The sequence below is a fragment of the Tursiops truncatus genome, chromosome 2, assembly GCF_011762595.2.
Source record: "Tursiops truncatus isolate mTurTru1 chromosome 2, mTurTru1.mat.Y, whole genome shotgun sequence".
Taxonomy (NCBI): Eukaryota; Metazoa; Chordata; class Mammalia; order Artiodactyla; family Delphinidae; genus Tursiops; species Tursiops truncatus.
This window is the reverse complement of record NC_047035.1, coordinates 50,256,418-50,282,088: the sequence shown is the minus strand read 5'-3', so window position 1 is coordinate 50,282,088 and position 25,671 is coordinate 50,256,418. Positions and strand designations below refer to the sequence as shown.

The 25,671-nt window shown below is 35.1% G+C and overlaps 1 protein-coding gene across 5 annotated transcripts in view; it reads right to left on the bottom strand.

Moving 5' to 3' along the window:
• Positions 1-25,671, bottom strand: part of SOS2 (SOS Ras/Rho guanine nucleotide exchange factor 2) — a 100,923-nt gene that overhangs the window by 32,754 nt on the left and 42,498 nt on the right. For 3 of the 5 annotated variants that reach the window (XM_033851157.2, XM_073800485.1, XM_073800488.1), the window contains exons 6-11: positions 23,458-23,601; positions 20,446-20,556; positions 16,726-16,824; positions 1,922-2,049; positions 760-1,415; positions 582-663 (exon numbers count right to left, since the gene is read on the bottom strand). In XM_033851157.2, the coding sequence (XP_033707048.1) occupies positions 582-663; positions 760-1,415; positions 1,922-2,049; positions 16,726-16,824; positions 20,446-20,556; positions 23,458-23,601 (1,220 nt within the window). The remainder of the gene's footprint in view (positions 1-581; positions 664-759; positions 1,416-1,921; positions 2,050-16,725; positions 16,825-20,445; positions 20,557-23,457; positions 23,602-25,671) is intronic. The other 2 variants (XM_073800489.1, XM_073800486.1) reach the window with 2 other exon arrangements.

Below are 25,671 nucleotides of genomic sequence, written 5' to 3'. Positions count from 1 at the left end.
TTTAGGTCTAATAATGATACTGTATTATGGTTTTAATAAGGACACTTATCTTTTAGAAATACAAAATGGGAATATTTACAGATGAAATATGTTGCCAAGGATTTACTTCAAAATAATCCTGGAATTAGGGTGTTCAAGTCAGTATGGAAACAGATGAAACATGAGTTGATAATTATTGAAGTTGGATGATTGATAAATGGGGCTTATTATATTCTACTTACTCGTTTATGTTTTAAAATTTTCCACGGTAAAAAGTTTGTTTCAGAAGTAAAAAGTCTCTTTCAAGGAAGTATTGTTTTATTGAATAGAAAAAATTTCATTAAAATTCATAGTTTTTTTATCCTGTAAAAATGGGTCTTTCTGATTACCACTATAAATATTGCTAAGATCTGAAAAGATCTGTTATAAACAGGGATTTCAGTAAGTATGCTGCTTGAAGAGAATAGTAATACTGCAAATTTAATGTCAAATAAATTATGTTCAAAAACTACCTGAGGACATACTAGATACCTAGCACTTTGCAAGGTACAAAACAGTTAACTTTAAAAAAAATTTAAATATAAATGAAATATTTTTCTTACCGTTCAATCAGTAAGCTTAGCAATTCCTGTGGTTTACAAAATGAACGATACGTAGTAAGAAAAGTGCGAACAAAATTGGGATCTGAAAAGATAGAGCATAAAACAGGTTGCATATTCAATTTATTCAGATTAATTAATTCAAAGTACCATATTTTGGAGGGGTTCCTTCCTTACATACCTGCATACATGTGATATGTTAACCTTTCAATTAATTTCACCACAGTTCCTCCTTTAATAATGGGGATTCCACTTCTACTTTGCAAGTTGTCTTCAAAAACAATGTTTTCCTCAGAGTCTTTTACCACAAAACGATACACTTCAGGACTCGGTAATCTAAGTGGTTGTTCATTTTCTTCCTTCAGTAATACTGAATCTAGCATTCGATCTAGAGTACTACGATAATGAAGAGAAATAAGTGCTGCCATCCAATTATTTTTCTCTTCAGCAGACTTAGCAGCAAATATTATGCTGTTTTCATCTTTGGATACTAATTCAAAAGCATGTTTGCACTCACAAGTATCTTCTTTATCACATATTTGTATTTTCCTCATGACAAATTTTTCTTTTAATCTGTATTCTGCACTACTGTATCCTGGAAGGCGTGACTGGCTATGATTGGGTTTGCAGCTAATCATTAAGCCATCAAAGAGAAAAATGTGCCGTTCGTGTTTAGCACCAATTCTTGTCAATGGGCCTTCCATAATAAATTCATTACAACACTGTCCAATATCTTTGCCTTCCCATCCATCTATGTTTTTCTGAATTTCATTCATTTTTTTAATAGCCAGGTGCTTGCTTCTTAATTGACGATTATAAAAAGGGCAAACAGGATCCCTAAAAAAACAGCAACAACAACAACAAAAAACCCAGATAAATTTAGCTTATTCAATGGTTAAGCAACCTTAATTGCCTTAGGTATGAACTACCTCAAATCAAGTGACAAAAATATTAAATAACTAAACACTAGATTTTGCACACAGCATTTACTCGCTTCTAACTTTGCCACTAAATAATACATGCCTCAATTTCATTATTGTGAAAGAGAAACAGCAGAGGCTCTATATATCATTCTTAATGCCATAAGAATTAAAATGAAAATAACACTAAATTTCTTATATAAATGATACAAAAATTATTTAATGTATCTTTTAAAAATTTTATTAAATATATCTTAACAATGCCAATTTTAAAAGACTAAAGGACAAAAGAAAAATGTAAAACAAAACTATAACTTTCAAGAATGCAACTATCACTGTAAGTTACACTTCTTTAGAAAACCAGACATCAGGCGTAAGAGAAGTATTCCATAAGCATTCATATTTTCAAAAGTTTGGAATTACCCAGGTCGGCGTCTAGGTGAATACTGCTTGTAAATTCGGTCCATACTACCTTGGAGATTCATAAGAGCAGTAATAGCTTGGTTCAAACATTCTCTGTCTTCATGCTCTTCACTACATGCTTTCAATTGCTAAGAAAAACCAAAAAGAAAAATTAAACCTGCATTGGTCAATTCTTTCCCTTTCTCATAATTAGAGGAAGCAGCAACAAATATTATGAACTCTCAAAAGAATTTTAAATACACTTAATAAAAACAACTATAATTTTATATAATTATGTATATACCTCCTGATCCTTCAAACCAGCCCTCTTTCTACGTATGTAAATACAACACAGATATTACTACCATTACAATCAGGAAAAAAAAAAAAAAAGCAACTGTGATAACTATTTGGACATTTTCCAGATATATCAAAATAGTTTAAAACATGCAAAGCATGAAACTTACAAATTATTTTATTTATGAGTAACTATGAACAGAGAAAAACACGTATTACTCCACATTCTCTAATGACTAAATTCTTAAGTTTTAAAGATTTCTAAAAGCTTGCATGTCTTTGTTATACAACATAATCAAGTATGCTAACTTTAGCAATTCAATCTACCATAAACTTTCCTACAAACAGCATCACACAAGGATTCAACTGATATTTTTTACATCGTAAAATTCAACTATTCTAGTAAACATCAAGAAACCATGAAAGTTAATATCCTATCTTACTAATCTTAGAAATAAGATTTATAATTACAAATTGCGTTATTCATCCTAACAACTCTGGCTTTATTTCATTTAACCAAAAACTTCTCCCATAGCTCAGTCTCAAAATGGAAGAAAATTCATCTTATAATAAATAATTCAGATTGGATGATGCGCCAGTGTTTTTCTTTTCTTTTCTTTTTTTTTTTTTGCGGTACGCGGGCCTCTCACTGTTGTGGCCTCTCACTGTTGTGGCCTCTCCCATTGCGGAACACAGGCTCCGGACGCGCAGGCCCAGCGGCCATGGCTCACGGGCCCAGCCACTCCGCGGCATGCGGGATCCTCCCGGACCGGGCACGAACCCGTGTCCCCTGCATCGGCAGGCGGACTCTCAACCACTGCGCCACCAGGGAAGCCCGCGCCAGTGTTTTAATTTGTTTGACAGAAGAATTCAAAGTGGAGCATTATACAGAGATTATGCAGATACAAATTTATATGAGAATACATGAGACTATGGAAAAATCATGTGAGAATATGGAAAAATTACAATTGCTTCAGAAAACTTTAAAAAATTTAAGTGTATTTCATGATCTTAAACTACCTCACTAGAAATTTTATGACAAATTTTCCTTATATTCCAAGAACAATCTGAAAACCATTCAGCAATGGTTCCCTTTCCTCAGCAAGGAACTGAATGGATACTGTTTAAGTACTAGGTCCATTAACTTTCATTTATATGTCTAGAAATTATTCTCTAAAAAACAAAATTCTCTCTATATAGAGCACAGAGCCATCTGATATTTTTTAAGATACATATAAAAGTCTTGCTATCAAAGATTTGCAATATAAATAATTTAAGTGACTACCATCGGAAGTAAAACCTTCATCCTCTAGATTTAAGAAACAGAAAATTTAAAAGGAAAAAGAGACAAAAAACCACAGGAAGTTTGAAAAATGATCTTCACTCAATCATTCTGACTTCTAAAGGTGAAAATTACTACCAAATCACTTATTTTGCTGTTTCAAAGATTTCTTACAAAAAGATTCTTTTCAGCGCCACTCTAAAATACTTCCCTAGTAAATACGGACACTGATGATATAAAATGCTTAATTATAGTTTTATTCTTATTGCTTTTGTTGATCCAAATTTCCAAATTATCACTAATGAGATTCTACCAAAATGAGAACTGCTTTTCAATTTACATGTATGAGGATACTAAATTTCTACTGTCTACTTGGTCTTAAGGCTGCTCAAACTCTTCCACATAAATGGCCTTGTCATTTCTAAATATCCATGAAGAATTACAGGCTGTCAAAGAGAAAAAAACCTTCAGGATGATTTCTTGGTGATACAAGTATACAAAACAATGGCTTTCTTTGGCGTAAATGTAGTCCAATAATTTGCTAAACGTTTCTTGAATTTTTGGCAGTGAGATTCAACAAACAACAGATTAATGAATATCCAAGCTAATTCTCTATAGCTGTCTGAGAGAATGTATTCTTACAGTGACACGGAAGTTACCACACTGAACTGCCTTGCAAGTTAAGTCATGCTCTTTCACACTGCTGTGGCCTTCTACCTATCTGCCTCTGCTCCTCCTTATCTACCTGGTGAATTCAGCCTCTATGATACAGTTCAAATGCCTCCTCCCTATGAAGCTCTTTCCTTTTTTCTCCCCCCTTTTCTCTTTTGAAATAATATCAAATTTGTAGAAAAGCTATAAAATACAACTGCTGTATACTCGAGTCACCAGTTTTTGTTTTTTTAATAAATTTATTTGTTTATTTTTGGCTGCGTTGGGTCTTCTTTGCTGCACGCGGCCTTTCTCTAGTTGCGGCCAGCGGGGGCTACTCTTCCTTGCAGTGTGCGGGCTTTTCATTGTGGTGGCTTCTCTTGTTGAGGAGCACAGGCTCTAGGCGCGCGGGCTTCAGTAGTTGCAGCACGTGGGCTCAGTAGTTGTGGCTCGCGGGCTCTAGAGCGCAGGCTCAGTAGTTGTGGCGCACGGGCTTAGTTGCTCCACGGCATGTGGGATCTTCCCGGACCAGAGCTCAAACCCATGTCCCCTGCATTGGCAGGCAGATTCTTAACCACTGCACCACCAGAGAAGCCCTGAGTCACCAGTTTTTAACACTTTGCCACATAGGCTTCATCATTCTGTGTGTGAGTGTATGTGCATTTTCCCCCTGAACTATCTGAGAGTAGTTTGTGATACAGTCCTCTCAGTTCCTTGCTGAGGAAGGTGAACCATTGCTAAATGGTTCTGAGATTGGTTTCAAAATATCAGGAAAATTCAAATATATCACAAACTACTCTCAAATAGTGTTATTCCCCTTTACTCCTTTGATATTTCAGCAATGTGTCTTAGAACAAAAATTCTTTTACAGTATAGTGATCAACTTCAGGAAATTTAACTTTAGTAATGTTCTGTAATCTAATTTACAGTGCATATCCAATTTAGTTAATGTCCCAATCCTGTCCTTTAGTGCAATTCCCCCCCAATACAGGATGCAGTCAGTGTGTACTTAGCTATCATGTTTCTACTGTCTCTTTTAATCTGTAGTAGTTCCTCAGCATTTGCCTTTTATGGCTCCCCCAATTAAATAACACCAACACACCAGAATAGTAGGATAAACCTCTGCATACCCAACACTCATAAATTTTTTTCTAACTTTCCTAGACAGAGGTTAGTTACTCCTGACTCAGTAATCCCACAGAACTACTTCTATTACGCACTTATTATATTGCCATTATTTGTCTGATGTTCATCTTCTTTACTAAACCATGAACTCCTTAAAGCTTGGGGATATATTTTATTCATTTTTAGTACAGTACCCACACATGGTAAGTACCCAATAGGGTAATCAGAAAGAGTGACTGCTGTATAACTACTTATTATTTTGTTAAGTGTTCAGACAAATAACGACAATGAACATTTATTAAGTTCTTATTCTGTGCATGCTCTTTTATGCATTAGCTTATATAATGTCTGTTACAACTCTGTAAGATAGGTACTATTATTATACACATGTCACAGATGAAGAAACTGAGACACCCAAGATAAGTGGCAGAGTCTATATTCAAACCCAGGAACTTTGACTCCAGGGTCCAGGCTTTTTGCCATACTACTACACCGCCTCTCTCCAATGACACAAAACACAATTATGCAAAATACTGAACTATGACAAAATCTGGTGAACGCGAGTTAAAGGAGATCCCCTCTACCTTAAAAACAAACTGGGTAATTACACAGTTTAAGAAATAAAATGAAGTAAGTGTGCTTTGGAAAAGAGGTCAAAGAGAATAAATGCCCTTACAATATATGCTTAAGCTAAGTAAAGTGGAAGTGATCTTTCATTAATGTGTAGTACCTTATGAATTTGACTGAAGAATATATTCCTTGCTTAACTGATAATCATTATTCTCCTTAGTTGTGTATATGTGTACCCTGCACTTCACGTAAGTTTTTTGTTAACTCTTATGAGACTTCACTGAAATACTTACCATGCTTCTCTTGAATTTCTATAAAATGCTGTATCTGTTATAGACATGTGTGCCTAAAGCAAGGGAAATTATAATAAATTATGAATTTGTCTCAAATTCATTATGCTGGGAATTCAGTTTAGATGTGAAATATGTGTGATCAATTCTCTTTTGATAGTAATAAACTTCTCTCTAGATTTTCATAAAAATAGAATTTTAGTAATTTGGTGGGAAATTCAGCTCATTAAAACCTATCACTTTTCTTTATGTGATCTTTTAAAATGTGTATTATCTTCCTTTAGATGTCCTTGAGTGATGTTTCAGTACTGAAAGAGTAAATATTATGCAGTAAAATATTCCTCATCGTTTTTTTCAAGAGTCCGAACATTTCTTCCAAATAGACATTATCTCAAGTTCTTGATGTTATAAATACATTTACACACACACAGGAGTGCAAAGAAACTGACAGAGTAATTGTTACATAATGTTAACCATTAGCAAATTTAGATGAAGGGAGTTTACTATACCATTTTTGTAACTTTTTTTCTGTTTTTCAAAGTAAAAGGTTAAAAAAAAGTATTACTAAAGAAGCAATTTCAATTGTCTCACTGAAATATTGGCTTACCTTTCCCAATGAACCTCACTGAAGTCATTAATAATAGGTCTTCCTGTTAAGCTTTAAACTAAATTAAGATGGATTAAGTTCTCGAGAGGCGAATTTTTATTCTTTCCATTACTAAATTTCCAGAGAATGACCAGAGTTAGAGAGTAAAAGAATGTTACTTAGCTTTGAATAAATCAATTCCTAAGTGAGAGTCAGTATGTTCTTAGTAACAGAAGGATAAACACAGATTTTTTTCTTAGAATATAAGAAGTGTATTATAAAGATACTTATAAATCAGGAAATGAATTTGTTATTTCTTCTTCCTCTTACATAAGGATTGAAATACATATTAAGGAAAAAATCTAAAATTTATCTGAGAAAAATAAAGAAAATGAAAGTAGTTTATGAGTAACCCCAGAGGGGTTTAAATTGGAAAAGGCCAAAAAAAGAAACCTATTACCTATAAAATGAACTTTAAAGTATTGCTATAAATAATAATAATCTAGGACTTCCCTGGTGGTGCAGTGGTTAAGAATCCACTGGGTTCGCGCCCTGGTCCAGGAAGATTCCACATGCTGGGGAGCAACTAAGCCCGTGAGCCACAACTACTGAAGCCTGCGCACTTAGAGCTGGTGCTCCGCAACAAGAGAAGCGACCGCAATGAGAAGGCCATGCACCGCAACGAAGAGTAGCCCCTGCTCGCTGCATCTAGAGAAAGCCTGCGCACAGCAACGAAGACCCAACACAGCCAAAAATAAATAAATAAAGCAAACAAACAAATAAATAAATAAGGATTTTAAAAAATAATAATAATCCAACAACATACTGTAAAATAATTTCAGGAAAACTATATATGATATCCTCTAATTTCTCATTATGTAGTTGTTTTGTGTTTTTCTATCTTGCTTATCATAAACTCTGATTCTGGGAAATAAAACTCAAATAATATTTAAATATTATGTCCACAAATAAATCTCCCTTGGTATATGACTGGGGCAGATATTTCAAATTAAAACTGGCTTAAAACTGCTGCAGGACTGCGTTTTCTATTCCCAAAAGACTATGATAGCCTTAAGTCACACTGGTCGAGGCTTCTTTTATAGGTTCTCATCCCAAAGTAAGTTCAACGTGAAATGAAGTTTCCTTTGGATGAGTACTTGAGCCCAAACAGTATCACAAAAAGGCAATCAACAGAATGAGAGAGTATTTACAAATGACAGATCTGATAAGGTACTAATATTCAGAATATATAAAGAACTCCTATAATACAACCACAAAAATACAAACAACCCAAATTAAAAATGGGCAAAGGACTTGAACAGACATTACTCCAAAGAAGATATACGAATGGCCAACAAGCAAATGAAAAAATGCTCACCGTCACTAATAGGGAAATGCAAGTCAAAACCACAATGAGCTACCACCTCACATCCATTAGGATGGCTACTATCAAAAAACAAAAATACTGAAAATAACAAGTGCTGGCAAGGATATGGAGAAATTGGAATGCGTGTGTGCTGTTGGTGGGAATATAAAATGGTATAAAGCTGCTATGAAATACTGTACAGTGCTTCCTCAAAAAATTAAAAATAGGGGCTTTCCTGGTGGCACAGTGGTTGAGAGTCTGCCTGCCAATGCAGGGGACACGGGTTCGTGCCCCAGTCCAGGAAGATCCCACATGTCGCGGAGCGGCTAGGCCCATGAGCCATGGCCGCTGAGCGTGCGCGTCCGGAGCCTGTGCTCCGCAACGGGAGAGGCCACAACAGTGAGAGGCCCACGTACTGCAAAAAAAAAAAAAAAAAAAAAATTAAAAATAGAATTACCCTATGCTCCAGCAATTCCACTTCTGGGTATATATCCAAAAGAATTGAAAGCAGAGTCTCGAGGACATATTTGTTCACCGATATCTGTAGCAGTATTATTTACATAAGCCAAAAAGTAGAAGCAACCCAAGTGTCCAACACTGGCTGTATAGCAATATACTTAAGTCTACTGAACCGTACACTTAAAATTGTTAAGATGGTAAATTTCATGTTATGCTTTACCACAATTAAAAACAAAATGTTATTAAAAGGAACAGTATAACAGTCAGAACAGATATAAAAGTAAAAAGCAGTTTCTAATCTGACCATGTGATAATCCTCTTTGCTTCTGTCTAGAATTAGTCCTTATTTTGTATTTTTCAAAATGCATGTCATAATCTATTGAATTATGACATGAACGAATCCTTTTTTTAAAAATGAAAGAAACAGAATAGAACAGAATATAGTACATGAATATACTGCATGAAATGCTAAGTAGTGTTTCAAAACACTTTGTTTCTTGTGTGTGTATACACGCATGTATACAGCATCATCGTGATGCTTAATGTGTTTCTTCTCTTTTTTTTTTTTTGTCATATACCATTATCATTGCATCCTTTATTCACCAACGCTCCCAATATAGCACTCAAGACACTCCTCTGCAATTTTAAGTTCTGGGAACTATTCAATTATTCACTTACATTTTTCAAAGGCTTTTCTATTTGGGAAAACAGTAAGTTAATTCATATTGAGATATATTTTAACATATAACCAAAGTGCCTGACATACTGTATTCTAAAAATTTTGTGTTTAAACATTGTAAGTGTAATATAACTGTTTATGCATATATAATAATTTAATATACATACATAAATTAACATATAAATATATGTATATACATGGAAATTGATATTATAACTCATAAAACATCACTAATTAGCAACCTTAATATTGCCCATGTAAGAAAACTGTAATTAAGGAAAGATAAGTGAAATTTCCAGTGTAGCCCTCCTAATAAAATATGGAACGTAAGTTTAAACACAGCCCTTTAAGGTGGGTAACATCTGAGGATGTTTGCAGGTATTCTTTCCACTTATCACCCTCACTCTCCTCACCCCAAGCCTCAAAAATTGAGAAAGAAATGCCAATATTTTCAGTGCCTTTAACCATGTATATATCTCAATTTTTTTTACTCTAGGCAATGAAAAATGTTAAGAACGTGTCTTCACTTATACTACTTTGAACTGATTGGAAGTAAAATGTGACAGTGTGAGAAATGCAGTAAATGTACAATTCACATGAATGTATTTCTGACTATGGATTATTCCAACTGTATAACATATAGACTGATTCCCACAGGACAATAATGCTATAAATAAGTGGGTCACTCTCTAGAATACCTCTAGAATAAGGTCCTTCTGATCCCACTAATTGAGTCATATACTTACCAAGAATCAGTAGTACATGTTTCCAAACATGTATGACACTTGTGCTTATGCTATTATGTAATTTAATTACTATATAAGCTAAAGAAATATGAGTATAAAATATTTATATGAAAACTCAAATCAAATAATTTTAAAGCAAGTCTTTTTTTTTTTTTCCTTCCTTGCGGTACGCGGGTCTCTCACTGTCGCGGCCCCCCCCCGTCGCGGAGCACAGGCTCCGGACACGCAGGCTCAGCGGCCATGGCTCACGGACCCAGCCGCTCCGCGGCATGTGGGATCCTCCCGGACCGGGGCACGAACCCGCGTCCCCTGCATCGGCAGGCGGACTCCCAACCACTGCGCCACCAGGGGAGCCCTAAAGCAAGTCTTTTTAAAAGCTATAGGGAGATTGGTTCAAGATGGCAGAGTAGAAGGACATGCTCTCACTCCCTCTTTCGAGAACACCAGAATCCCAACTAACTGCTGAACAATCATCAACAGGAAGACACTGGAACTCACCAAAAAAGATACCCCACCTCCAAAGACAAAGGAGAAGCCGCACTGAGACGGTAGGAGGGGTGCAATCACAATAAAATCAAATCCCATAACCGCTGGGTGGGTGACTCACAAACTGGAGAACAATTATACCACAGAAGTCCACCCACTGGAGTGAAGGTTCTGAGCCACACATCAGGCTTCTCAACCTGAGAGCCTGGAAACGGGAGGAGGAATTCCTAGAGAATCAGACTTTGAAGGCTACTGGGATTTGACTGCAGGACTTTGGCAGGACTGGGGGAAACAGAGACTCCACTCTTGAAGGGCACACACATCGGGACCCAGGGGAAGGAGCAGTGACCCCACAGGAGACTGAACCAGACCTACCTGCTAGGGTTGGAGGGTCTCCTGCAGAGGCAGCGGGCAACTGTGGCTCACCAAGGGACAAGAACACTGGCAGCAGAAGTTCTGGGAAGTGCTCCTTAGCATGAGCCTTCCCAGAGTCTGGCATTAGTCCCACCAAAGAGCTCCAGGCCAAACAACCAACAGGGATGGAATCCAGCCCCACCCATCAGCAGTCAAGGGGATTAAAGTTTTAATCCCACCAGAGCAACAGCCAGCTCTACCATCCACCAGTCCCTCCCATCAGGAAACTTGCACAAGCCTCTTAGATAGCCTCATCAACCAGAGGGCAGATAGCAGAAGCAAGAACTACAATCCTGCAGCCTGTGGAACTAAAACCACACTCACAGAAAGACAGACAAGATGAAAAGGCAGGGGGCTATGTACCAGATGAAGGAACAAGATAAAACCCCAGAAAAACTACTAAATGAAATCCGGAAGAAGAATTCAGAATAATGATAGTGAAGATGATCCAAGACCTCAGAAAAAGAATGGAGGCAAAGATCGAGACAATGCAAGAAATGTTTAACAAAGACCTAGAAGAATTAAAGAACAAACAAACAGAGATGAACAGTACAATAACTGAAATGAAAAATGCACTAGAAGGAATCAATAGCAGAATAACTGAGGCAGAAGAACAGGTAAGTGACCTGGAAGAGAGAATGGCGGAATTCACTGCTGCGGAACAGAATAAAGAAAAAAGAATGAAAAGAAATGAAGACAGCCTAAGAGACCTCTGGGACAACATTAAACACAACAACATTCGCATTATAGGGGTCCCAGAAGGAGGAGAGAGAAAGGACCAGAGAAAATGTTTGAAGAGATTATAGTTGAAAACTTCCCTAACATGGGAAAGGAAATAGCCACCCAAGTCCAGGAAGCACAGAGAGTCCCACACAGGATAAATCCAAGGAGAAACACGCTGGGACACATAGTAATCAAATTGGCAAAAATTACAGACAAAGAGAAGTTATTGAAAGCAGCAAGGGAAAAACGACAAATAACACACAGGGGAACTCCCATAAGGTTAACAGCTGATTTCTCAGCAGAAACTCTACAAGCCAGAAGGCAGTGGCATGATATACTTAAAGCAATGAAAGGGAAGAACCTACAACCAAGATTACTCTACCCAGCAAGGATCTCATTCAGATTCGATGGAGAAATCAAAAGCTTTACAGACAAGCAAAAGCTAAGGAATTCAGAAGCACCAAGCAAGCTTTACAACAAAAGCTAAAGGAACTTCGCAAGGCAGGAAACAGAAGAGAAGGAAAAGACCTACAATAACAAACCCAAAACAATTCAGAAAATGGTAATAGGAACAGACATATTGATAATTACCTTAATTGTAAATGGATTAAATGCTCCAACCAAAATACACAGACTGGCTGAATGGATACATAAACAAGACCCGAACATATGCTGCCTACCAGAGACCCACTTCAGACCTAGGGACACATATAGACAGAAAGTGAGGAGATGGAAAAAGATATTCCATGCAAATGGAAATCAAAAGAAAGCTAGAGTAGCAATACTCATATCAGATAAAATAGACTTTAGGGCTTCCCTGGTGGCACAGTGGTTGAGAGTCCGCCTGCTGATGCAGGGGACACGGGTTCGTGCCCTGGTCCAGGAAGATCCCACATGCAGCGAAGCGGCTGGGCCCGTGAGCCATGGCCACTGAGTCTGCGCGTCCGGAGCCTGTGCTCTGCAATGGGAGAGGCCACAACAGTGAGAGGCCCGCGTACCGCAAAAAAAAAAAAAAAAAAAAGACTTTAAAATAAAGAATGTTACAAGAGACAAGGAAGGACACTACGTAATGATCAAGAGATCAATCCAAGAAGAAGATGTAACAATTTTAAATATATATGCACCCAACACAGAAGCACCTCAATACATAAGGCAACTGCTAACAGCTCTAAAAGAGGAAATCGACAGTAACGCAATAATAGTGGGGGACTTTAACACCTCACTTACACCAATGGACAGATCATCTAAACAGAAAATTAAAAAGGAAACACAAGCTTTAAATGACACAATAGACCAGATAGATTTAATTGATATTTATAGGACATTCCATCCAAAAACAGCAGATTACACTTTCTTCTCAAGTGCGCACAGAACATTCTCCAGGATAGATCACATCTTGGGTCACAAATCAAGCCTCAGTAAATTTAAGAAAATTGAAATCATATCAAGCATCTTTTCTGACCACAACGCTATGAGATTAGAAATCAATACGGGAAAAAAATGTAAAAAACACAAACACACATCTATGGTCAACTAATCTATGACAAAGGAGGCAAGGATATACAATGGAGAAAAGACAGTCTCTTCAATAAGTGGTGCTGGGAAAACTGGACAGCTACATGTAAAAGAATGAAATTAGAACACTCCCTAACACCATACACAAAAATAAACTCAAAATGGATTAAAGACCTAAATGTAAGGCCAGACACTATAAAACTCTTAGAGGAAAACATAGGAAGAACACTCTTTGATATAAATCACAGCAAGATCTTTTTTGATCCACCTCCTAGAGTAATGGAAACAAAAACAAAAATAAACAAACGGGACCTAATGAAACTTAAAAGCTTTTGCACAGCAAAGGAAACCATAAACAAGACGAAAAGACAACCATCAGAATGGGAGAAAATATTTGCAAATGAATCAACGGACAAAGGATTAATCTCCAAAAAATATAAACAGCTTATGCATCTCAATATTAAAAAAACAAATAACCCAATCCAAAAATGGGCAGAAGACCTAAATAGACACTTCTCCAAAGAAGACATACAGATGGCCAAGAAGCACATGAAAAGCTGCTCAACATCACTAATTATTAGAGAAATGCAAATCAAAACTACAATGAGGTATTTGTTATCAATGCTTTATTAAAAAAAAAAAAAAAAACTACAATGAGGTATCACCTCACACCAGTTAGAATGGGCATCATCAGAAAATCTACAAACAACAAATGGTGGAGAGGGTGTGGAGAAAAGGGAACCCTCTTGCACTGCTGCTGGGAATGTAAATTGATACAGTCACTATGCAGAACAGTATGGCAGTTCCTTTAAGAACTAAGAATAGAATTACCATATGACCCAGCAATCCCACTACTGGGCATATACCCAGAGAAAACCATAATTCAAAAAGACACATGCACCCCAATGTTCACTGCAGCACTATTTACAATAGCCAGGTCATGGAAGCAACCTAAATGCCCAACAACAGACGAATGGATAAAGAAGATGTGGTACATATATACAATGGAATATTACTCAGCCATGAAAAGGAATGAAATTGGGTCATTTGTAGTGACGTGGATGCATCCAGAGACTGTCATACAGAGTGAAGTAAGTCAGAAAGAGAAAAACAAATATCGTATATTAACGCATATATGTGGAACCTAGAAAAATGGTAGAGATAAACCGGTTTGCAGGGCAGAAATTGAGACACAGATGTAGAGAACAAATGTATGGACACCAAGGGGGGAAAGTGGTGGCGGGTGAGGTGAGGGTGGGATGAATTGGGCGATTGGGATTGACATTTATACACTGATGTGCATAAAATGCATGACTAGTAAGAAAAGAAAGAAAGAAAAAAAGGTATAGGGAAGATAATCATAAAAGATTTGGAAAAATTATAAATACTTAAAAGATATCTGCACTCAGATTGCTTTACAAGCATCTTCAAGTTTATGTACCATCTAAAAGAAAGGGAAAATAGAAATCATAGAAGATACTTTTTGTACTTAAGCAAGATTCATACTCAAAGAAAAAGTTTTACCCCAAGTCAACAGATTAGCATATAAATACATATAAATGTTCATTTGTAGGGGTTTTGTGTGTATGTATTTATTGAAATAAAATATGCATATTTCTTTTTTATGATTCTTTGCCTTATTTTTAATTAACTGACCAACTACTAGTCCCAGTCACAATGGCTAAGAGTACTTGGAGTCCAGTAATTAATTGGTAGTAAAAGTAGCTGTGGCTTCAGGATGAGTCAGGGCATCATAGTCAATGTCTGATTTTAGATTCAGATCTCAGAGATTTTAAAAACCAATCATCCAGATAGGAGAAAAAAGTAAGCTTCAATTATAGTCAAGCCGGGATTTTTAAATGTTGGCAAATATTAGAAGGCAACTCTAAGACTAATGATAGGACTTCCAATTAGACATGAACATTCTCTAAAAATTTTTAGGAATCTAAATATACATCTGGGGCTGCTAATGTATTAGTCGTACGAAGCCTACACACAATAGATCTCATCAGTGAAACTAAACTCTTAGAAAAAATATGGAATATACTAAGTTTTAATTAATGCACAACAAAAAGAAAAACAAATAGAAATATGAAATGCAAAGACAAGTCACAGAAGATATTTACAGTGGCAAAAGATTTGAATAACCCTATAAAAGGTTATCAAAAAGGCCAATAAACATATACCCAACCACATTAATAATCAAGAAAATACAAATTAAAAACACCGCGTACCATTATAAATACACCATATGACAGAAATTTTAAAATATGAAAATATGCATAAAGAGACATCACCTGCATTCTGGTAGAAGTATAAACTGTAAAACCCACGTTGGAAAACTGTTTGACATCATCTATTAAATCTGAAAATATGCACACCCTATGACCAAGCAATTCCAACCCTGAGTATATACTCTAGAGACACAAAATGCATGCACATGTGTACCAAGAGATATAAAGAGAATGTCCATAGCAAGTGTTATCAGTAATAGCAAAAAACTGTTGTTCTGGGGCTTCCCTGGTGGCGCAGTGGTTGAGAGTCCACCTGCCGATGCAGGGGACACGGGTTCGTGCCCCGGTCCGGGAGGATCCCACATGCCGCGGAGCGGCTGGGCCCGTGAGCCATGGCCGCTGAGCCTGCGCATCTGGAGCCTGTGCCCCGCAACGGGAGAGGCAGCAACAGTGAGAGGCCCGCGTACCGCAAAAAAAAAAAAAACAAAAACAAAAAAAACTGTTGTTCAACCAGGGAAGGATAAATAAATCATGGTTTATTCAAACAATGGAAGAAAATTAAACTAGAACAACATACAACCACATCAATGAATCATACAAATATAACTTTGAAAGAAGATAAAAGACACAAACTAATATATATAATTTGATCCAATTGATTAAAAAGTTCAGAAACAGGCTACATATATTTCTAGTGATATACACATAGGTGGTTAAAGTAAAGAAAAGCAAAAAAGTAATTACCATTAAAGTCAGGGTAGTGGTTTACCTCTGGTGTGTTTACGCATTACATTTATTTATTATAAAACATGTTTATGTTTTTATACTTTTCTCTATGTATATATCATAATAAAGTTTATACTACATATTAGAACTTTAGGAATTCAATATATTTTTATGTGTACTGATCTTTAAAAAGAGTTCAACTTTTACCATAACTTTATTTTTTAATTTGTTGCTTGGTTTCTAGCTATTACACTGCATACTGCATGTGGAAAAGGTGTCAACTTTAAAGCGTTTTTCTTGACAAGTTATAACAAGATGGAAGTTTAGAACAATGCTATACATAAAAGTTATTAATTACTTATATAAAATAAGAGTTAAACCATTGTTGCTGTGTCTCCAAAATATAATTTTTAAAAAGTCAACATTTTTATGATGTTATTACTTTGAGAATTTATATTATCAAATGATAAAGATACATTTTACTCTATCTACCACTTGGAAATGATATGAAGATAAAAAATATAGGCGTTTCTCTATGGTCTGTGGAAAGAAGGGAGACATTTAAGATACTTTACTTTTATGAATAAAAAGTATGGAAAATAACATCAGATTTAAAAAAAGGTTTTAAGCCTCATAAATGCAACTATTTTTTTGCCTCAGGAAGCTTTCATCTTACCTTTAATAATTCAAAATAGTGCCAACAATGATATACTGGCACCAGCATAAGGCGTGGAAGGACATAACGAACTGCCTCTTTAAAACCATCAGCAATGGACTGCAAAGCAAAAAGACAAAAAACAGTATATCTCTGATATCAAGGTTATTTAACAGTAGTGCCTAACAGAAGCAGATTTTAAGAATACAAGTTACAGGGAATTCCCTGGAGGTCCAGTGGTTAGGACTCGGCACTTTAACTGCCGGAGCCCCGGGTTCAATCCCTGGTCGGGCAACTAAGAACCCACGAGCTGCACGGTGTGCCCCCCACTCCGCCCCAAAAAAAGAATACAAGATACAGACTAACAAAACTATAACAGGAAGAATGTTCTATATTGAAACTGAAGTGCTGTAAATCAAGTTTTTTCCTCCTTTAAGTTATCAGATAATTAAATATATACATTTCATCTTTCATGGCTAAAATAACTTTAACAATATTCTTCTCAGATTTTCTTCAAAAGTTTTGGCTTCCACATACCCTAAAGGAATGCCGAAAAGCTATGTACTGTCTCACACATTTTTATGTCAATTTTATTAAAAATGTTTTAAGTAGTTACAAAGAATGTGTTTTGGGGGATGTGGTACATTGTAGATGTGATTTAAATATATTTCACCAAACAATGATCAAATAAATTTCAGACTTAGCTCATTTAATTTATGAAAAATGTCTGTTATATAACTTAATTGATAAAGCCAATCTTCACTGTCAAAATAAATAGCCAGATCAGACTAAATTTCTGCAACAAGTCTGACTTCATTCTTAACTTGAAATACACATGCTAATGTCACAGTCTTACATACAGCAAGCATCTGGAAGAACCTCTAACTGTTTCTAACATAAAACATGCAGGTATGAGAACTTTACAAGCCTCACCTCTCCTTTATCACAATGTCCAATGAATGATGAAGTACTTTTTAAAAAAAGGTAATATTCACCCTTGTTACAAACTTCTCATTTCTTAATTTTTAGATAAACATGACAAGACAAAGGTACATATGACATTTCAACTACCGAGAGTTTTTAACACAATCACCCCATCCCCTGCTTTTGGAACCCTTTTTGCTTTGCACTCAATAAACTCTCCTTCAGGAGCAATCCTTTTTTTTTTTTTTTTTTCTTTTCCCTGGCTGGTACCCTGGAGGTTTTTACACCTTGGATCAATGCATAATGAAAAATTCAATATGACGAGAAGTAATGTGTAAGAAAAATTGGAAGAGAATGCAACAACACAAACAAGGTTAGACTAGAAACTAATTCCCTTAAATATATCTGTACCCTTATATTGCCTGGAAAATCTTAGTGTATAGCTAGGGTTAGGTATATCCCAGTTTTGAAAACTAATAGTCTGCAGAATAAATGATTTTCTAAAATTTATAAGGCATTTAAAAGTTACTCATGTTGATTTTAAATGTCATTAAGGCTGACTTATTTAAAGTGGTATTTCTCCTCATCAGGTAAACACAGACAGAAGCAATATACAAAGTGAAGAAAGGGTTCGAGATGCTGCTTTTAAAATATATACTCATAGGTAAACCCTCCCATAACTCTCACCTATTGTTAACTCAAGTAAACTATAATTTGTTTAACAGACTTTTACCAGGATATGCAGAAATTAATTTCTTTTATCATTTAAGATAGTGATACAGATTATGCTAGAAATAATTTTATATATTTTATATACAGTGCTTTAAGTGGAACCAAGATGAAACTTTAAAATTAGCCTACAAAAATCATTTGTATTGTTAATTAGCACTGAAATGGCTACTAAAGTGCATTCTAAAATATTAACGCAACGTGTTTATAGTGTAAGGAGTCCTCTAAAAACAACACAAGCTAATGTCTGACTGTTTAATATGTGCCAAATGTGCTTAGTGTATTCCTGTTTAATTTTCGTAACCGTAAGAGGTATACATTATCATCATCATTTTACAAATGAGCAAAATGATTCTCAGAGATTAAGTGACTTGATCAGGGTAAGACAACTATTAATTGGCTCAAAGCCAGAAGTTCTGACTCCAAAGCTCATATTCTTAAAGTATGCCTACATCTTCTAAAGAAGTTTTGTTGTGTTTTTTTAATTAAAAACTTTTATTAAAGTTTTTTGAGAAAACATGACTTTTTCATTTTACAAATGAAGAATCTGTTTTAAGTTAATACAGTACAAGTGAGTTTGGCCTGAAAAGGCGTTTTATATCTAACTCTGAATTTTACTGAATATCTGGAACAACAGCTTAAATAATTGGGTCTTAAATTCAAATTTCAAATCCCATTCAAATCCCATAGTAAGAATTACTAATCAAGTAAGAATAAAACAAGAAATGTTGTGAGTGCTTTTGATGAGTATGCAAAGATTTTATAAGCAGATTTTTCCATTTAACTAATGTCTACTTCATGGTTTATATGAATATATAAGATTTAACTTAAAGAATTATTCCTTCAATTAAGTAAATTTTGAGAATTAAGTGTAACTTTTATTCCAAGTTGACAAGTTTTTGAGTAGAGTAGAAGTAGAAGATGATAATAATGGGAACTCACAGTAAAGGAGGGAGGCAGGTAAGTTGTTTTGAACATTTATATTTGAAGTCCTCGTGGGATATTCAAATGAATTAGTTTAAAGGTCAGCTGGTTATATGAAAGTATATACATACACACACATACATCCACTGTTCAAAAGAAAGTTATGACTTGAGAATACAAATAGGAAGTCACCAGCATATAGGTGAAAGCAAAGGGCATGGATAAAGTCACCGAAGGATAGCACAGAGGAACAGAACAGCAGGGGCTGCTAACAGAAGTTGGGTAACACCTGCAACTACGGAGACTGAGAAGAAACCAGAGAAGATGAAAATTAGGTGTAAGTAGTATCATAGGAGTCAAAAAGGACAACAGGGGTACTAATAAATACTACAGACATAAATATGAAATCAAAATATCCACAGGATTTGGTGGTTAAGTTCACTGTCAAGGGCAGTTTTTAGTGTTACATCCTGATTAGAACACAGATGGTAGCAGTTTGATGGAGAATGATAAAAAGTAATATGAAGACAACTGGCGACAAATGGAAAAAACAAAAAGGGGACGAGCTAGAGTGACAAAGATTTGTTTATTTATTCGCTTGTTTTAGGACAATAAAGATTTGACCATATTCATATGCTAAGGGAGAAGAGCCAGTCTAAATGCAGGAAGTAGTAGTCAAGGATCATCAATGCCAATGTTACCTTTTCTTTAAGTGTTGAGAGAGTAAAAATATAATTTTTACTCTCTCTCCACTTACTCTCATTTTATCTAACTGCATTACTGAACCAATTAACTTGCATACTCTCCATTAATATATCTATCTCCTTTAAATGACAGGCCTGATAGAGAAATCTGTATGAATATATGTGAGGATATTCTCCACTCTTCATGATTTTGGTTTTATCTCCTGTAGGGAATAAGATCCTGAAATAGCTCTCCATATTCATCTCTACATCTCAGATCCAGAATGTGCCAGATTTTTCTAGTCAATCAGTATTTGTGATGGTATTCTATAAAAGGTTTCCACATTAAGGACAAATTGAAAAAACTCAAGACAGAAAACAGATAGCAACCTAGAATCGGCTTACAATTAACAGATTTTGAAGGACTGGTGAAATATTTCTTTAGTTGCTTTATTAAAAATAACATTCAATTTAAGTTTACCTGAAAGTGTAGAGCCACTGCAGGTCTGGCCATCAACTTACTGAAATGTTCATTAAATTTTGGTGAAAGAATATCCTGTGATAATGTTTCATAAGGATCAAATGCTTGTTCCTATTTTTTTTTAAAAAGGAAAACGTGTTAGGTTTAAAAGAACATCTTTTCTACTAATATGGCACAGATTACTTAATGGCAAATTTTTATTTAAGTCCTCCATTAGGTTTCAGAATTTTTTTTATTTCAGGGACAAATAATGACTATGGCTGTAACTTGGAAATGTTTAATAAATGTAAGTAATGACCTTGGGCAATGGATGACAAGAAGCTACTGGTCATAAGTTAGGTCACTGACTTGTGGTCACAAGTATCAAACTATTAAAATGTATACGCACATTTACCCCAGATAAACAAAAGGTGTACTTATTAGTAAAATAAGGCCAGGATTTGAAATTTCAGTTAGGTTTACCTAGGTTGAAATGAGTTTACACTGAGGATTATTTTCAAAGGAAGCAAAAAGTGATATTCCCACTGTTTTATCCACTCTCCACTTTTTCAAAATTAGAAAAAGAAAGCAAAGACTAACATACAGTAAACTAACAAAACAGAAACTGCCCATATTTTGTCCATGTTTATACTGAAATAAATTCCTATTATTTTATAATAATCAATATCTCCAATGTTTAGCTAGAACTAAGATTTGTTTCATTTTTGTAAGTTAAAAATGCAGTATGTTTTTCAGAAAATAACAAGTGTTGGCAAGGATGCAGAGAAATTGGAACCCTTGTCCACTGCCAGTGGAAATTGCAAAATGGTGTAGCCCCTGTGGAAAACAGTTTGGCAGTTCCTCAAAAAGCTAAACAAAGAATTACCATATGACCCAGCAATTCTACTCCTAAGCATATACTCAAAAGAACTGAAAACAGTGACTCAAACAGATACTCATATGCCAATGTTTACTGTAGCATTATTCACAATAGCCAAAAAGGTGGAAAAAGCAAAAGAGTCCATCAGCAAATAAACGGATAAACAAAATGTGGTACATACACACAACGGAACATTATTTAGTCACAGAAAGAGAGTTCTGATACATGGTATGACATGGATGAACCTTGAAAACATTATGCTAAGTGAAATAAGCAGACACAAGAGAATATTGTAATGATTCTACCTTTATCAAATATCTAGAATCAGCAAATTCACAGAGACAGAAATAGATTAGCGGTTACCAGGGGTTATGTGGGAGGGAAGAATAGGGAGTTATTACTTAATGAGTAGAGTTTCTGTTTGGGGTGATTAAACAGTTTTGGAAATAGATAGTGGTAATGGTTTATAATACTATGAATTTAATTAATGCTGTTAAACTGTACACTTAAAATGGTTAAAATGGCAAATTTTGTTATATGTTTACCACAAAAATAAAATAAAAATTAGAAAATACATTTTTTAATACATGTTTTTGAACCATGATATCTTTAAGAGTACAACAAGCAACTAGACTACAAATTAATATGCTACGATATCACAGTATTAAAAAACTTCAGAGCAAGCCTGAAAATCGTGGTTAGGCATCAGTAACTGAGTATTTCTATACTATCAGTTCCATTGTCTACAAAATGGATGTAATTAAAGTGACTTACATTTTCAGAAAAATTAGGAAGAGATTATAAAACTAGCAAATTTACATGATATCTGAAGAAAGCACTTTTAATACCTGTTTTCCAGAAGAAATAAAAATGGCCAATGAGTATGAAAAGATGTATAACATCATTAGTGTAAAAAAAAAAAGAAAAATCAAAGAACAATGAAATATTGTTTTTTCCTACTAGACTAGCAAAAATTAATGGGGTAATAACAAAAATTAATGGGATAGTGAAGATATGGGTAAAAAGAGGGCCTGCATATACTGGAACTTATCTGGAAGTAAATTTGGCAAAATGTTTCAAAGTTCTAAAAATGTACCTAGTCTTTAGTACCACAATTCCATTTCTAGGACTGCATCCTAAAATAATTACTAGGCTATGAAGGCATTATACAAATATGTTTGTTACAGTATTGTTTACAATAACAAAAAGAACTGAAAAAACCTACATGCTTAATAATAATAGTTAAAATATAGTGTCTCCATAGAACATGGTACTTTCAGACTTTAAAAGCTGTGTTGAAGTATATTTATTGGCATGGAAAATATTCAAGATATTGAGTGAAAAAAAGCAGGTTATAAAATAGTAAGATCCTATTTTTGTAAATATACACAGGTTTGTATGAATATGTAGACAAATGTTCATAAGGATAAATAAATCTTATAAAGATAACTAATCTCTAGGTATTACAAAATGAAGTTATTTTTGTCTTATTATATTCATCTATATTTTTCTGAATATTTTTACAATGAGCTACGTTATTTTTATAATCATTTGAAGAACAAAAATATGATTTGCATTTTGGGGAAAAAATATAAACTTCCTTTTTCATTTTTGGAAATTATGACTAAAATCCACAAAAGCTAAACAGCTTATGGTCAAAAAAATTTCTTTTCTTTCACCTTAAATGCACTTGCCATTAAAAAAAAAAAAAAAAAAACCTTGGGCTTCCCTGGTGGTGCAGTGGTTGAGAGTCCGCCTGCCAATGCAGGGGACACAGGTTCGTGCCCTGGTCCGGGAAGATCCCACATGCCGCGGAGCGGCTGGGCCCGTGAGCCATGGCCGCTGAGCCTGCGCGTCCGGAGCCTGTGCTCCGCAACGGGAGAGGCCACAACTGTGAGAGGCCCGCGTACAGCAAAAAAAAAAAAAAAGAAAACTTAAACATTACTAGTCTATCAACTTTTGCTATAAATATTATCATAATTACACTATAAAGTGTCACCATAAAGACAATGTAACCTTAGTTTGCTATTGGTTAAATCATAAGTATTTTTTATAGCAGCCAGCAGTGTCTTCTAATTTTCACAAATAATATCTTACCAATATCTTAATACAGCACTTAGGACTTTAATGAGAAAACAGTTTTGTAAACTTGCCTCTGCCAAATCTTCAAAACAGCTTCCAGCTAAGGGATGAGGGCTGCTTTCATCTGTCATTTCAACTGTGTCTTCAATTAAACCTAAAAGTTTCACGGTCAATTCATGTATATCTAAAATGTTACTGAAAATCTTTTCAATATCCTAAAAAAAAAGGAAGGTTAAGTAAGGCATGTCAGTTTGAGAATTTCATTTAAGAATTACTAAATATAAGTAATGTAAGTGTTAAGGATATTATTTTCACCCAATCACATACCAGTATATTTCAAGACATAAAATATTGAATATATTCCAAATTACAGCAAAAGTCAATCATGAATAAAGAAGAGAAATTTAAAAACCTCTTGGATTAGATTTAGAATTATTGAACAAAACTATATAGAATCTATATTTTCCAGTAAATTTACTGTAAATCTCATATGGTGGATGATTTAAGCAACTCTTTACATAAAGAATTTTGGCATTTGAGTATTTTAAAATTGGCTAAGTGCTAAAAGTCTTGATCAAGGTCTCACAGAGCTGGTTAATGACAAAAGCTGGGATCAAAATGAAGATCTGACTCCTAATCCAGACACAAACTGGTTTCACAATATGTGGCCTGTGTCTTGAATTTGAGGAGGAATTAAAGATTTCATTCAAGCTCTCAGGTGTGACTTTTATCTGGGTTAAAACATGTTAAGTCCTCTGGAAATAAAAAGACCATATGACTGATTATCCAGGTTATGGCCAACTATTTTTACTCACTCTGCATCTTGTAATGAAAGCATCACAGATTAAGGAACCTGACAGACCTGAGTTTGGATCCTGGCCCCACTACTTGCTAGATGAGTGACCCTGGATTAGGACAATAATGACAATTATAACAGTTTACATTTCTTGTTATTATGTTCCAGGCACTACTGTAAGTATTGATTACTTGACATGTAATTTCAAAACAGCCTTATTAGATAGATACTATCATCATCCTCGTTTTACGAATGAGGAAACAGGCACAGAGCAGTTAAGTAATTTGCCCAGGGTCACACAGCTGGTATATTAATACCTACCCATAAAGTTCTTAAGAGGATTAAATGAGATGATTTCTATAAAATGCTCCTGGCATATATTAGGCCTTCCACAAATGTGAGTTTTCTGAAAACATAGGAGTAGGGCCCAAAGGAGTAAATTAAGATCAAGAGTCATTCATTCTTTTATCAAATATTTACTGAGTTCTATGCTCTGACCTTAGATGGCCTTTATTTCAAAAGTTTACAGTCTCATCTATACTGAAAAAATATAGTAGATATAGAGATAGAGAAAAGGGATTCTTTCTTTCCCTTGATCCTTCAGTATTATAATAAAAATTTTCTATCAAATCAGCACAAATTCAGTGAAAAGAGACCCATAAAAATTAATTCCTGAGGAATGAAAACTGACGGGACACAGAAACGGCAACGAGGATAATATTAGCTAGTAGCAATTGTTATTAGCTAACAGCATTTGTTAAGCTTTTAATTTTTCACACCACTATAGACAAAACCCAATTATACTGTGGTATAAAAGAACCAAAATTCAAGTTCAACCTCCATAACTTATCATAACTATTTTATGTCAATTTCCTCACCGGTAAGCTAGAAATTATAATACCTGTCCTACCTATCTCAGAGAATTGTTAAGGGTCACACAAAATAGGAGAGTACTTTAAAAAACATAAGATGTTGACTACTTAAGGCAGTGTGTCCAGTAGGAGTTATTATCAAATGTTAAACTAAATATGCATTTTTTAAAAAAGGATAAAAGCCAATTAAAAACACCTTAAGAATGAAAAAGCTAAATCAGGGACTTCCCTGGCAGTCCAGTGGCTAAGACTGCATGCTCCCAATGCAGGGGGCCGGGTTCAATCCCTGGTCAGGGAACTAAATCCCACGTGCTGCAACTAAGAGTTCACATGCCACAACTAAAGATCCCACATGCCACAACAAAGACCCAGTGCAACCAAATAAATAAATAAATGTTTTAAAAAGAAAAAAAAGCTAAATCAGTTCCTAATCTTAAACACTCGGCCAGCTGTGTCTGAGCATCACTTCTATTAACTCATGTAATAGTTATTTGGTGGAGGAAGTCAGGAAGTAAGAGAAAAGCCAAATATTTAAAGTGAAAGACACTCAGGGACTTCCCTGGTGGTACAGTGGTTAAGAATCCGCCTGCCAATGCAGGGGACACGGGTTCAAGCCC